This window comes from Scophthalmus maximus, chromosome 3 (genome assembly GCF_022379125.1).
Source record: "Scophthalmus maximus strain ysfricsl-2021 chromosome 3, ASM2237912v1, whole genome shotgun sequence".
Lineage (NCBI taxonomy): Eukaryota > Metazoa > Chordata > Actinopteri > Pleuronectiformes > Scophthalmidae > Scophthalmus > Scophthalmus maximus.
Window position 1 is genome coordinate 4,430,738 of NC_061517.1, and position 15,876 is coordinate 4,446,613.

General features: G+C 45.0%; 1 protein-coding gene across 3 annotated transcripts; it reads left to right on the plus strand.

Annotated features, from left to right (window-relative positions):
* Positions 1-878: 878 nt before the first annotated feature.
* On the plus strand, positions 879-15,616 carry hipk1a (homeodomain interacting protein kinase 1a). Of its 3 annotated transcripts, none has more exons than XM_035644395.2 (16): positions 879-1,282; positions 3,095-3,825; positions 4,662-5,035; positions 5,133-5,256; positions 6,142-6,261; positions 6,365-6,451; positions 6,738-6,919; positions 7,060-7,210; positions 7,883-8,087; positions 8,232-8,350; positions 11,386-11,534; positions 12,327-12,479; positions 12,644-12,802; positions 12,894-13,087; positions 13,186-13,316; positions 13,975-15,616. In XM_035644395.2, the coding sequence occupies exons 2-16, from the start codon at positions 3,097-3,099 to the stop codon at positions 14,407-14,409; spliced, it is 3,312 nt and encodes a 1,103-aa protein (XP_035500288.1). In that variant the 5' UTR covers positions 879-1,282; positions 3,095-3,096; the 3' UTR covers positions 14,410-15,616. The 3 variants fall into 3 exon arrangements, with proteins under 3 accessions (XP_035500288.1, XP_035500289.1, XP_035500287.1); XM_035644396.2 differs by having other exon boundaries at positions 11,383-11,534; positions 13,186-13,354; positions 13,975-14,178; XM_035644394.2 differs by having other exon boundaries at positions 880-1,282; positions 11,383-11,534.
* Positions 15,617-15,876: the final 260 nt, after the last annotated feature.

Genomic DNA, 15,876 nt, shown 5'->3' on the forward strand with positions numbered 1-15,876 from the left:
AAGTTTGCATTATTCTTTGTCAGCATCCTGCCTCCCTCACTCTGTCTGGATAGAGACTGTCATTTAAACCTATGATTTAAACATGTATTCAAAGTTCAAACTTATACATTTAAAAAAAAAGTTTGATCTCTTTTGATTTTGCCTTTAATTTGTAATGAGATAATAAGGATGTTCGGATGTAATTATACTAAAAAGGGTTAGTTTCAGAATTGCGGGACTTTGCTTTCATTAAATTGCCTTGCGGTTTAAAGAGTGATTCAAATTTGCTCTGTATCGATGCCTATATATTGGCAGAAATATAATACAAAAGAAAATTTGGCAACGATTCCTTAGATTTTGTTATGAAAAATCCCTATGACAAAAACTGTAATTGAGGCTTAATATTTGACGGTTTAACCATAAACTTTATTTTAAATTAAAAGACAACAAATACAATTAAATATATTGAACATGAATTAAGAAAAACGTTAAATGTAAACATCAATGCACATCTTTTCTGCATTGTCTAGTCGGTAAGATAAAAGCTTTCATATCAGTAAATATAAACCGCTGTCTGTGAAATGCTCATATCGTCAAACCAATGAACCGGTCCGGCTCTACAACCTACACATTAATGCACCAGTAATAATATCCCTCTATGATATAATCAGTAAATGCAAAGCTGCATTTGTTTTGCATGAGTACTTTGCGAAGAATACTTTTACAAATTGTTCTCAAATTATAATATGTAAGTATTTTTCAATCTTCACTTTGAATTATTATTATGACATATTTTCTTCCACATTTTTGTTTGCAACGTTGCTTTTAGTCAAATCAGAATCAAAAACTGCGCTGCAGCGATTCAGTGCCTAGATATTTGACGTCACGTCACTGTGACGTCAGTTCCGCGAGGGCAGGAAGTTACGTCACGTCGGCGGCCGGGAGTCCGCGGTGCTGATGGAGCCGCTCTGTCCCGACGTCATCGCTCACGATGACGACATCTGACATCTCGAGCGACGTCATGATCGAGCACGCGATGTGACCGCGGCGTCGAGTCATATCAGATGTGACTCGGATGCTCGTAGCTGCTAGCTAGCTGTTAGCCTTTAGCCGTTAGCTTCGTCAGCCCGCTGCCCCGCCCCCCCCCCCTCCGTCCGTCCATCCATCCTCGCCGCTGCAGTCAGAGCTCCAGCGGGCAGCGAGCGGCTCCGGTGGTCGGCCGCCGCAGCAGCACAGAGTCCGGACACATCATGAGGAGGCCTTAAGTGTCACATCCGCGACGTCGACGAGGCATCGAACGCAGGTACCTGTCAGTCACCTGGGGGGGGGGGGTAGAGGCGGTTCGTTCACTGTCCGGCGGCGGTTCACCGCCGAGACACGCAGGGGCGTAAAAAACAAAAACATAATCCCGGTGGGGCAGAGAGGAGCACCACATAAGAGTCAAGTGTCAAGTACTGATGACAGCGCAAAGCATCTCTACTCTGCAATAGTAAGATAGTAAATGAATAATATTATAAAGGACATATTTTACAGTAAGCGTATATATATATATTTATAGTGGCAAATCATTAGCTTGAAATGGCGATAATTAGCATAATGATGTAAATATGAATATAGCTAAAGTAATTAAAGCTACAGTGTGTAATATTTTGAAGAACCTATCCACAGAAATTGAACATATTGTCCATAACTATGTGTTCATATATGTATAATCACCTGCAACGAAGATCGGATGTTTTTTTCTGTCAACTCTGAATGAGTGAAATATAGTTACATGATGTGGACCCGACCTCCGTGTGAGTCTCCATGTTTGCAACGTCGTGTTGAATACGGTTGTCGCACAAAACGGTTCTGGAATAAGTCGCATTCGTGTTAAATTTTCAGACGCTGCCGGAACTGGAAATGGAATCGGTGGTGCGCCACCATAATGTGTCCCCTGTCGGGTGCTCAGTTGGTTGCGGTTTGCAACTTTACCACCAGATGTCGCCAGAAAAATAGAAAAAATTACACACTGGGGCTTTAAATAATGTAAACAGCAGTAAGCACGTGTAAGTAGTAGTAGGTAGACAGGTATGTGGGCAGTAATATTTTTGGCAAATGTGTGTAGAGTCATGAAACGGTATCTCAATCTGAATGTGTGCAAAAAAGTGTTAAGGCATAGTAGTGATAATGCTGATGTACTTTTTAATTATCATATTATATATATATGTACGTTTTTTATATATTTTAATTATCTACAGTATATTTATACATCTATTATTACATTTTGTATTATATTAGCTACCATTCTTTTATTGTTCTCATTTTATTATTGATTGTTCTGGTTTGCGTTTGCGATTCTTTAATTTCACTTTTAACATCCCATGTTTTGTCAATCGCCAGTGAAGCACTTTGAATTGCATCATGTGATTTGTTTGAAAGGTGCTATATTAATAAAGTTTGATTTCAATAGCTGACATGTGAACACACATCTGTAAATGTTAACTGAGATTAGTCAATGGGCACACTGATTTGTAGGTGTGTTTATATTATTTAATTAAAATTTGCACGTGTAAAAAATAAAAAAGTGAATATAAATGAGAAGTATTTCGAATCAAGAGGTGAAAAACTGCTTATTAATCCTCATTATATTTAAATCTTTTACAAATGTCATGACATTTATGTACATGTTTGCAAATCTCAGTTGACATTTATAGATTCCTGTATACAATCACAAATCTGTTTACATGGTAACAGATTAAGAGGATACTGTTTCGAAACTGTCCACAAACAGTGTGCTAGATTAAGGCTGCCCTCCAGTGAGCTGTATGAAATATCTGAAGACGTTAAGTAGAAGTGACGTGTGCAACTGCCAATTAAATTGTAGTGGTGGAAGGTGGAAAGAGATGTTTAATGTCAGGTCTAGTCAGATGAACTATTTGACAACAACGGACCCAACAAACAATTAGTACGGCGGCGGAATGCAGTTCACAATGTTTGACACAGTGTAGATGTTTTACATCTTTTCTGCATGATCCATCAGTTGATGACAACTCTTAATTCCTCCTGTTTCTTGTCTCTGGAGCTTTCAGACGTCCAGTTGATATTAGCTTCCGATCTCTGATCTCGTCCACAGACATGGCGTCGCAGTTGCAGGTCTTCTCCTCCCCCTCCGTGTCCTCCAGCGCCTACTCTCGTTCGAAGAGGCTCAAAGTGGAGAACCCTGCCTGGGACGTGTCCAACCAGCTGGGAGACAATGGTTACTACCAGCAGAGCCCCACCCAGGGAGCTGCACCCTCCACCTCTGGCTCCAACTTCAACCCGGTGTACAACCCCAACCAGGTGCCGCCGCCGACCGCGGGCTCCCGGGAGCAGACGGTGGTGCGGGCGGCGGACAGCACGGGCAGCCTTCGCGGACCTCCCTCCTCCTCCTCGTCCTCCTCCTCCAGCCGTCGCGTCAAGGACGCCGAGTCCTCCTCGCAGCCGTGTGACCTCTACCACAAGCAGTACAGCCTGAAGCGGAAGAGCGAGGAGGTGGACAGCAGCGACAGTGTCCAGATACTGGAGGAGCTCTCGGCCCCCGTGGTCTCAAACCGCACCGGTGGTGGAGGAGGAACCACCACAGCTCAATCCATAGCACATTCCACTTCCACCACGAAGAGCAGCAACTCCCACAGCGAGGGCGACTACCAGCTGGTCCAACATGAGATCCTGTGCTCCATGTCCAACAGCTACGAGGTGCTCGAGTTCCTGGGACGCGGCACTTTTGGCCAGGTGGCTAAATGCTGGAAGCGGGGCACAAACGAGATTGTGGCCATTAAAATCCTGAAGAACCACCCGTCGTACGCTCGGCAAGGTCAAATAGAAGTGAGTAGGATGTTGTGAAGGGCAAAAACACCAGGTTGGAATCGATTCACAGATAATCATTAGAAATCCACATTACTATGTTTTAGTTTTTTAGTTCGTTCTAGTTCGTAGTATTTGCTACACATGCTCAATGTACGTGAATGCTCGTGTGATATATTGTTTAAGTTCGTTAGTATGGACGGGGATTACTTCTAATACCGAACTAAAAAAAACACTTGTGGACGGAGATCGTTTGAGTTTTTAAACGCCGTTTTAAAACTGAAATGTATGTAGCCTTAGTAAAAAACAGACACACTGGCAAAAATCTCAATTTATTGTTTTGTGTACTACAGTAGAGCTGCAACAGTTGATCGATAAGGAATCGACTCCTAAATTAATCGCCAACTATTTTGATAATCAATTAATCGGTTCAAGTAGTTTTTATGCAGAAAAAAAGTCAAAATTCTCTGATTTCAGCTTCTTGAATATGAGTATTTTCTGGTGTCCTTGCTCCTCTGTGGACAAAACAAATCATCATCTTGGGGTTTTGGGAAACACAATCAAAACTTTTCACTATTTCATGACATTTCTTGGACCAAACTATTAATCGAGAAAATAATCGACAGATTAATCGATTATGACAATTATCGTCCGTTGCAGCCCTATACCACAGCAAGATGTGACAACACACATGTAAGCTGATGACATATCTGTTCAGGCCAAACTATTTTAGAGATAAGACGAGTCTGCTGAAAGCCTGGCGAAGATATTTTTTTCGAATGGTTGCTATAAAGAATGTGGTCAGTGGCCGTTTTCTCCGTTATGAACTCGCACCTCCCTCTCCCTCCTCCCTGTAGGTGAGCATCCTGAGCAGGCTGAGCACCGAGAACGCCGACGAGTTCAACTTTGTCCGCTCGTACGAGTGTTTCCAGCACAAGAACCACACGTGCCTTGTGTTCGAGATGCTGGAGCAGAACCTCTACGACTTCCTGAAGCACAGCAAGTTCAGCCCGCTGCTGCTCAAGTGCATCCGGCCCATTCTGCAGCAGGTCGCCACGGCGCTGATGAAGCTGAAGAGCCTGGGGCTGATCCACGCCGACCTGAAGCCCGAGAACATCATGCTGGTCGACCCCCTGAGGCAGCCGTACCGAGTGAAGGTCATCGACTTTGGCTCCGCCAGCCACGTGTCCAAAGCTGTTTGCTCCACCTACCTGCAGTCCCGATACTACAGGTGAGCTCCTGCGTTTTGGACTGTACCATGAACCATCTGTGAATTTGTGAATTACGAGCTGTGATTTTGTCGTTCGCCTATTTGTATTTTCTTGCAGAGCGCCAGAGATCATCCTGGGCCTTCCTTTCTGCGAAGCCATCGACATGTGGTCTTTGGGATGTGTCATTGCTGAGCTGTTTTTGGGATGGCCCCTGTACCCTGGTGCCTCCGAGTACGATCAGGTCAGCTGCAGCTCTCTCATAAGCTGCTTTCAGACACGCACTGAAGTCCAGACAGATTCCCTGAATTTTTCCGAAAAAGGACTCTACTGTAAACAAAGAATGCTGCTCTCTGAGGTAGATGTATCGTCTTGAGGCAGGTTGTTGTGAACGCGTCTGCCATATGTGAACGGCAAATTCAAGAAAAAATCGGTGGACCCAATTTTCTGGGCATTTTCAGGAGTTCATGTCTGAAAACAGCTATATACATATATATATACAATATATGTTCTTAATGCCTAGTTCACACCACACAATTTGTTAAGCCCAATGTTCCCCTCCCCAGATCGGAGCCAAATTGCCTCTGACTAGATTTCTAGCAGGCTAAATATCTAGATAGAAAAAACGTTCCCTAAAGCCAATCAGAGTGCAGGACTGCGGCGTAGTCGGGGGTTCTGCTGGTGAAAGATGGTGCAGCGCGTGTCCGTCTGTCGCCAGTCAGTCGTGTAATAAGAACTCACGACCGCAAGACTCCCGATCACAGGACGGGAAGTCATATAGCGTGAACTGCACAGCGATTCAACGACTTTGAAGGTTATGTTAGTAGAGTGAACTTGGCACAAGTGACATTTTTATAGTCAGCTTTCGTGCTACTGTGCCCTGCTAGCTGTCCACGACCTCTTCATGGAATCTCAGCAAGGAGGCAAATGAACACATTCGCCAAACTGTTGAACTGTTTCCCTTCAGGGCTTTTAGCACTTCATCAGTGAACGTGTTGCACGGAGGGAGGAAACGGCGACAACTGCTGTTGGCTGTCGAGTCCTTAAAGTCGTAGCAGCGTTGTCAGGGCGTCAGACATGAGAGGAAAGTGTGTCTCTCAGTTTTCACCTTCAGCATTTTCTCTTCCAGATCCGTTACATTTCCCAGACCCAGGGGCTTCCGGCAGAGTACCTGCTGAGCGCGGGAACCAAGACCTGCCGCTTTTTCAACAGAGGCCCCGACTCAAGCTACCCCCTCTGGAGACTGAAGGCAGGCGCCTCCGTCATCACAGTCGCATCATTTTCTGCTTGAGCGTGCAAACGGTTTTACGTTTAACCGATTGTTGTTGCTGTGGCTGTTTTTTTTCCTACAGACGCCCGCAGAGCACGAGGCCGAGATGGGGATCAAGTCAAAGGAGGCGAGAAAATACATCTTCAACTGTCTCGACGATATGATGCAGGTGAGGAAGTAACAGTTTATGTAACCTAACTCAAAAATGCATGGATGCATTTTCACCAGACTTTGTAGGAACATTACTTGGGAGTTGATCTCCAAGTCTTTTGGAGCAGGTCCGTTAAAGGTTAAAGTCAAGGTTTAACAAAAGTATGGTCCGAATACACAGATATTTCCTAAGATATTTTTGCAAATCGTAGCGCGAGAGAGACGATCAGAAAGTTTTTTTCTATCATACGATGTAATTTGATAAGCGACGTCACTCAGAAGTCAGACTTCCTGTCTCCCGGCAGGTGAACATGACAAACCTGGAGGGGACGGACATCTTGGCGGAGAAGGCGGACCGGCGGGAGTTCATCGACCTGCTGAAGAAGATGCTGACGCTGGACGCGGACAAACGCGTCACGCCCATGAAGACGCTGAACCACCCGTTTGTCACCATGACGCACCTGCTGCACTTCCCCCACAGCTCTCAGTAAGACAGCAGGGGGCAGCACTGAGCTGCTGCTCGACTGTAGAGATTTTTTTTTGGTTGTGGCTTTGGTGTTTGGGCATTGCAGTTAGAGTCTGTTTATTAATCCGTCCACGTTGTTTGTTTGTTTTTTAAACTTGCAGTGTGAAGTCCTGCTTCCAGAACATGGACATTTGCAAACGCAGATGCAGCGCCTTTGAGAACGGCAAAAACATGTTCGCCAGCAACGGTGCCCCGAGCGCAGCCGCCAACCTCACCGTCACCTTCAGCAGCCAACTGAACCAGCACAACCAGGTGAGGACATCACCTCAGATTCGAGTCAGCGCCGTTTGGCTCGGCCTGACACTTTAGCGGTTTCCAGTTTTCCCTCGAGGTTATATAGCGATAATAAAATTGATTTATGATGTATGTTTTGGGACAATCAAAGGTAATTATTTATTTCACAGTGAAATTATACCATTAATAGTTCTGCATCACTGAACACTGAGATCCGCAGAAATTGTCAGACAATTTTTTTACCTGTTAGTTTTCATACAAATAACTAATTGCACACTAGGGAGAGTTTGACAAATTGTGCACACTGTAGAATTTGTTTGAATAATTGCATAACAACAAATGAAGTTTGGAAATAGAGACTTTAGTCCAAACAGTATGTTAATGTAATTGTTTGTGATGTTTGCAAAGTTTTGTCCACAACAGGTAACATTAAGGCCCAGCGACGTTTCATAGAGATGTGGTTAAAGTTCAGAAACATGTCCGGACTTCAGTGCAGGTCTGAAAGCAGCTCATGTATATAAGCAGATAGATGTTGGGAACAGATGAGATTCATCATCAATCATTGGGTTTAGCAGTGCCTTTTTTCTTTCCTTGACAATTTATGCCCCTTGGCTTTTCTTTTTTAAGGACTGTGATTCATCATCTCCAACATTATTACAAAGTGGGTTTTTTTCTGGATGTTTCCTCCAGATGGCCTCGACAGGAGGCCAGTCCCTGTCCCTCAGCAGCAACGTTCCGTTGCTGAACTACCAGCCGGGCCTCTACCAGCAGGCCACCATAAACATCCCGGGCCTGACCCAGCAGGGCGTCCCGCTGCAGACCAGACCCGCCCAGCTCTGCGCGCAGACCGAACCCTTCCAGCAAACGCTCATCGTGTGCCCCCCCACCATCCAGGGTGAGGGTGAAAGATGATTCGCGTGCGGCGTTGCTTCAAAGAAAAGAAAGAAAGATTAAAAAAAAATCTAATCCCTGTGTCTTATGTTCGTAATACGTTATGTATTTTTGACGTAATCATAATCTTCCTCTTCTCATCTTCTAGGTCTTCAAACGTCCAACAAGCCGTCTGGTTATCCCGTGAGGATGGACAACTCTGTGCCCTTAGTGCCTCAGAACCAGTCGTCGCAGTCTCTTCACATCCAGCCGGGAATGTTGGCACAGGTACGACCCGCCGCCGCATTTCATTGAATCCGAATCCAGTATCCGATCCATCAGCATTGAATCCATCAGCACCAGCAGTGGTGGAAGGTAAAGAAGTACATTATTAGTAGGGTGTTTGATTATAAAATGTGTATATATATATATGTATTGTTTTTAAACCAGTGCTTCAGGAAAATGTCTGGAGCAACATTTGCAGACTTTTGCGTTCTCACATACAGCCCCTCTGGAAAAGTTCAGGAAATGTTCCGGAAAGATGTGTCTAGTTTTGGCCGCTGATCGTCGTCACTCAGACGTCAATGAATTGTTTGGAGTTCAACTACAGACACATTTCTTCTCTAAATGTCTTTTTAAAATTTAATTTAAAAAACAGTTTGAGACGCAAAGATGTACAATTATTAACATTTTGCAAAAACTGGACTAAAGTATGTATGATATTTTCATTGCCTCTTGCTGGTATTTCCTACATTTACCAAAGAAATGTTTTGAACTTTGTACGACTTGTCATCAAGTATTACTATATTAACGTGAGTTTGAGATTTTATTTGACCTTTTTCCTGTGATTTGATTGTTGCCGCTTTTCAGTCTGTTATGAAGTGAATCCTTAACCCGACAACAGGCGACTTTCATTTTGTCGTTTTGTCATTATCAGTTACACGTGTTACAATCTGCTGCTGGTGACATTCGTTATTTGAACCCGTCCAATCGACGGCTAAGAATGAAAAGCTCCAACCAGAATGTTTTTGCACGTTTTTCAATTTTTTTTTAATTTAACAGATTGTAGAGAGATGAAAGCTCCATTAACAGAATCTTCGCGCTTGATGCTTCTCAAAAGCAGCGATTTTTAACCAACAGGTAGTTGGATCCAAAATGGAGACGACTTCCAGTTACCCGACTCTCTCAGAATGACTGTGAATATCAGTGTTCTTGTTCGGATGTCGTCACAAATGCAAGAACTCTTTCTCCCGCGCGCAGACTAGGATATGAAGCGTGTCTGTTCCAAACGTGTCCTCACCCCCTCCCCCCTCCGCCCCCCTCACACCCTCCCCCCCAGGCCTCCCTCGACCCCCTGCTGTTTGGCAGCCTGTACGCCTCCGTGGCGGCGGTGCCACGTTCAGGCTCGGTCCAGCTGCCAGTTGGCTGCAGGGGTGGAAACCTCTGCCGCTGTCTGGATCACAATTCCTCCGTGCTGGTAAAAACACCCGCGAGCGCCCACAACTGCCACCTCGGTTCAGATCTCTTTTCTTTTCTTAACTCGCAGCACATTTTGGGCAGAGCATGAGACGCATGTGCAACTCGCCCGTCTGGTTTGTTTGTGGTGTCGCCCGCAGCTTCTGGTTCCTCTTCAGTTTTGTGAAGACAAACAAGTTTACATGAAGACTTGAAAACATCTAGAAGTTGTTGCCGCAGGGGAGTCGCTCGCTGTTTGCATTGTTGCTAAAATCCCTTTTCAGGTTCTCCAAGTTCTTTTTGGCAGATGCTCACAACTAATTATGATTTATATATATATTTTTTATCAGGTCTGTTTCTGATGTATTACTTTTTTTCCCACAAGGATTAAAGGTGTACAAACTGTCAATAACATAAGACATGAATTCACCAGGGAATCGGATCGACAGGAATGTAATGAAACGGAGAATAAATAAGTAAACGAGAAGCATACGTACTTGTCCTTTTCTCTTGATAAATTCATAACATTAGATGATTCGAGATGGTCAACGTTAAAATGTGCCGTTAAATGTTTTTCAACCTACACAGGCTCCGTGGATCTTTCTCTAAAGTCCTTCATAAGTTCAGGATATTTCAGAACAGAACATTACCAAGTAAATTAATAATAACCAAAAAAATAAGAAGAAAAAGTTTATATCATAGTCGTAGCTGCGTTGAGGACCTCCTTCCTTTTTTTTTAGCTTAACCCATCCTGCCCCGTTCCCCTTAGCAACAGACGACTCCTCCGTAGATAACATCTCTTATTGGAGACAGATTCCACTGATGGACAGAAAGAGTCTTTCTTAGCAACAGTTCTGTTTCTGACGATTTCTGAGCGACAAATAATATTTCATTATTTCAAATATTTCATATTTGTCATCAGGAAAAAAGTATTTCCCCTCAAATGTAGAAATGTGTCATATTTAATAGAGCCCAACTCTTTGAAGCCGAGGCAGTTTTCAATATTTGAGGATTAAAAAAAATCCACAAATCAAATATTGATTATCAAACAGATAACAGATAAGATGTTATGGATAAAGATCCCCTGAATTTAGCTATTGAAGGAGATTTTCACTGTTATTCACACGTCTCACTGTGCACATGTTTATTTCTAGTGTTTGAACACTGGTCCAATAATCTCTCTGATGTTACCAGTTCTGTTCAGGTCCTAGTCAGATATTATCTCAGTGTTTCTCAGGGACTGTGGCGACCTGCTGCATTTTTAAATCTTCAGGAACTAATTTTGTAAGAAAAACTGCCAGCAGTTGTCACCATAAGAATGAGCCCCAGCGTTGACGCGTCACCTACCCCCGTCTGTCCACTGGACTTGTGTCTTTGCACGCTTGGTTTGGTATTTTACTGCTTCCCAATTCCCCTGCTGCACATTTTACTTCTCTGCGATGACAAATCTCTCCGCACAGGAGTCGGCCTGCGGACGGTGACCTCGTCTCCCGTCTCGTTCAAGCTTGTTTACTTTTGACGTGACATGTGACTCTGTGACTCGGTGGAGGACAGAGACACGGACCTTGGTGTTTGTCTTCAGGCTGCATGTCTTTTTCTTTCAGTGAGATTTTCTGACGGGGGAATAAACGATTCCAACTTCTTTTCCACCTTGGTCGACACGCTGCACTTGCTGAAATTGGACCAAGTGACGTGTGCTTATTGTAATCTTTTAAACTTGTGTGTGTGTGTGTGTGTGTGTGTGTGTGTGTGTGTGTGTGTGTGTGTGTGTGTGTGTGTGTGTGTGTGTGTGTGTGTGTGTGTGTGTGTGTGTGTGTGTGTGTGTGTGTGTGTGTGTGTGTGTGTGTGTGTTCACGCTCACACAGCAGGGCTGGCCCGCAGGCACACAGCAGATACTAATCCCCTCCACCTGGCAGCAGATGCCGGGCGTGGCCATCCATAACCCCGGGCAGAGCGTCGTGGCCGACTCCTCCATGGGAGCCCCCGTCTCTGACGGTCAGCAGGCTTCAGGCTGGAGGTGAGTTCAGTCAGAGTGGGACTAAACTACAGGTCATCCTAAGGCTACGTCCACATTACTATGTTTTCCTTTTTTTTTTTTAAAACGCATCACCGCTGCTACGGTCACGCACGCCGTTCAAACGACTCAGGAGCTTTCGAGCGCCTAAAACCAGGAAAACGAGAAGGTTGGAAACGCTGCGTTTTAGTTTGGATACTCCCGGGAGTGCTGCAGTATGAAAGAAAAAGTATTAAATCCGAACTTATAAGAAACATGAACACTTGAGCATACATCATTGTGATACAGTACGTGTAAGAACTACCTCAAATGACAGAAACCATCTTTGGAACACATTTATTTCAAGTCTGCTAACATGGAACCAGCCCCCAGGGGGCGATCAAGGTTTGCTTTTGGGCGCCGTCATGATGTCCGTCCATAAACTGAATTTAAAAAGAAGGACGTAGTCACAGGGTCTGTAAATTGAAGCCAACATAGTGTCTGAAACCTGAGTTCTCTGGAACGACCAGCAGAGGGCCACTCCACTCGTCGTTTCTATAGAAGTTGATGACAGAATGACTTCTCACTTGACTCATAACGCCAGTTATCGGAGTTTCTTTCGTGCGCCTACAACGGAGAAGTTTGAAAACGGCCTATTTGAATAGTTATTCGATATGAGTTTTCAGGTGTTAGTGAGGATGGAGATTACACTTCAATACATGACCTAAAAAATGGATGTAGCCTCATTAAATGTAATGAGACGATTGGTAAATGATCAGAGCAAGCAAGTTATATTTGCTCTTTTTTTTCCTAAAGGGGTCGTCATGGCAGCCAGTACGACGGTGGCAGCCAGCAGGACCCTGGCGCTGGTCGTCACGCCGCCTCCCAGAACCACAGCTCTGGGGCGACTCACCCGAGAGCCCAACAGGGCAAGAGGCCGAAGGCTCGACACGCCGAGAGCAGAGCCAGGTATCGGGTCCAGCTGTGAGACGCTGACATCACACACACGACAACACCAGAACCATGACCTGTAGTGACCTTGGTCTCCAGAAGTCCCAACGTATCACCCAAAGTATTCACCGAGAGTTTGTGTCGTGAACGTGGCGGTGACAGGTCGTCTTGTTTCCCCTCAGGGCCGTGTCGTCCGCCACCGTCGTCCACAACACGTCCACCTTGGCCGGGGACCAGTCTCAGCCCATCGTCATCTCCGACACGCCGAGTCCCGCCGTCAGCATCATCACCATCCACAGCGACTCGGAGGACGAGGACGACAGGAAGTTCCCGGCCGCGTGGTGAGCTCTCTTTATCATTCGAGGGACAATCCAGAGGTTTCAATTTGCCGACGCGCTGATTTCACCCTGCTCTCGTCCCTCTCGCCTGCAGCTCTGCGACGAGCCAGAGGACCAACGTGATCAGCTGCGTGACGGTGCACGACTCCCACGACTCGGACTCCTCCACCAGCAGCCCCCTCAGCCCCAAGACCGCCCCGCAGCCCAGCAAGGCCCTGGCCGTTGTCACGCCCTCTGTGAAGAGCCAGCCTGGAGAGAGCACAACGCACAAAGCTCCGGCTGTTCCAGGTCCGAGAGAGCGGAAATCCAGTTTCATGTGCTGAATATGGCATCCATCATACTCTTCATAGTGCTCACGGCATTGGCTCTGGTTTTGTCGCCGGTAGATCAAACTACGAGCGGCGTTGGCAAGTCCAAGAAGGAGTCGCCTGTTCAGTCGGGTCGACCTGGAGATTCCAACCCTGATCGCCATCAGCGGGCCGCTTCCAGCAGATCTCAGCCTCTCAACCTGAGTCAGGTAACGGCTTTCAGAGAGAGCTGACGTCTGTTCCCAAGGTGAAGAGTGTTGGGGTGGATTCTGATCGTCCCTCCTATCGTCTCTTCTTATCTACTGTTCCTTGACCTCAGTGGAAAACGTCAGGTGGTCAAGGAAAGGTGTAAAGGAAGATTCACAGGAATTAGGAATAGCTGTCAGCGCTGCTCAGAGAATCCGACTCGACTTTTACTAAACTACGTGCCTGAAACCTGTATTATCTGGAATGACCAGCAGAGGGCGACTCCACTGGTTGTTTCTATAGAAGTCTATGAGAGAAAGGTCCCGCTTGATTTATAACGTCAGTAAAGAGTTTCCTGAGGAGTTTATGGTTGAATCTCTAGTTTTAAGTCTTCTTCAATACAACATGATGTTCATTTTGTAAATTATTGTCCAATTTAGAGTCAAGTAGACGATAAAGCAGTCAGGTCTGTCAGGCCACACCCCCTCCAAATATGGTTACCTCTGGTTTCAAAAGACCAAGATGACGCTGAACAATATCTTAAACTCAAGGCTCGCAAACGTCACGGTATCCTGTTGTGTTGTTGTTTTTTCTTCGCTTGAAACCAAATTGTCTTCAGGATTAATATAGTTGTTTTGTGTCAGAAACTGGGAATCACCTCGTCGCTCTCCGTTGTTACAGGTACAGCAGTCCGTGATGTCATCCTCCCACGACCAGACAGGAAGCGGCAGCAGCTCCCTGAGGCGGCAGCCCACGTACCCTCCTCCAGCCTCCTCCCACTCATCCTACCTCTTCGCCGCGACCCCCAGCCTGTACGCGTACCCGGCGTCCGCCGCCCTGGCCTCCGTGTCCCAGGCCGTGGACCAGATGCAGGGCGGCTCGTCCCGCCACGGTAGAGCGGGCGGGGCGTACTCCTCCTCCTCCTCGCTGGCGCTGCTGCAGAAGAACGGCGCTTTAGCCCTGGGGGGGCCTGCTCCGGGACAGTACGCCAACCAACACCACCATCAACAGCCGCCGGCGCCGCAGCAGCAGGGGGGGGAGCAGAGGGGGGAGCAGCCGTTCCACCGCTCCACTGTTGCTTACCAACGAAAACCCAACCAGTTTCCCTTCCTGTGAAGACGGACGGAGACAGAAACTCCGTGCAAAGAACCAAAACCTGACCGAGACTAGAGACGAGCACAAGCTCAACTTTTTACTTTCCTTTACCGTCCAGCTCACCCTGACCCTCTGGTTGTTTTGGATGAAATTAATCACAGAATGTATTTTATATTTTAATCATGGTCAGTTTAAAAAAAAATATATTCTTTCTTTGGTAGTTTGTGTGGCGTTGAATACACTGACGCCTGGAGGCGTTTCAACAGTGTGCTGGTGGAGCTGAAGGGAAATGTGGGAGTTGGAGCCCTTTCTTAAAAATCCATAATTCCCAAATGAACAGAATCAAACTTGGAGATGAAAAATACTTCCTCACTGCACCGTGTCGATTGGAAACGTGTAAAAACCCACAAAAATTTTCATTTTATTTGAGAAACTTGTGTTGATGAGAAACTGTAACTTGACTATTATGCTGCTCTGTTGTTATTATTAATGATTAATAATGGACATGTCAATCATCTAATAATGGTTAAAAAAAATACATTATACACAGTCGCCTTACTTATCTAGGCCAAATTCTTTTGTTATTTTATATTCTAATATGTCGGCACTTTGTTGTGATGAGTTAATGAGTATGTTGTATGTTTTCTTTGTGTGTGTTGTGTTTAATGGTGTCAGTGTTTTTCATGTTAATTATGTTCTGTCCATTGACTTGATTATATTTAAATGGTTCCATGTTTGTTTAGTTTTTTTTTTTACAGTTTAAGTTTTTAGGGATTGCTGACATGAAGTAGCATTCAGGAGAAATCTGTAAACTACAGCGCTCGCAGACGGATCGGTCACGTCACGTTTTAATTTGTATGACGAGCGCATAGATGATTTCGTAGAAGCTCTTGTCTTGTGAACCTTGATGTCTGTGAAGTGAAGTCTGACTGGAATCATACGTATCGTGTGAAAGTTACAAAAGCCTTTTAGATGAAACCTTCACAGTATTTGCATTTGAAATTGTGAATAATCATCATCTGACAAAGATAATTTATATATATATATATATATATATATATATAAAAACATGAATTGATGTTAAGTATGTCACTTGCTTCTAAAACGAAATTCCTTGGTTTAGTGAAATGATGGTTGTTACAATCCCGCTGTGTTGTGATGTGCTACATGACGCAGAGCACACGATGAACCTGGACACGTTCATACGCAATAAAATCTTCTCAAAACATTAAAAGACTCGCGGATGGTTTTTTGGGGTTATTTTGTACAAACACACAGACGGGATCAAAAACAAGAACCTGCTTCGGATAGTCTACGTGTTTAGTATGGTCTACGTGAACAAAATAAATAATAAAAATGGTCGGTCGCCCTTCGACTCCTCTCGTCGAATCAGACGCATTGGAAGTGAATTTTAACACAACCAACGAATAATGAATAACCAACCAGTCTTGATTTGATATGAAATATTTATTGTTTACCTGTATGTTT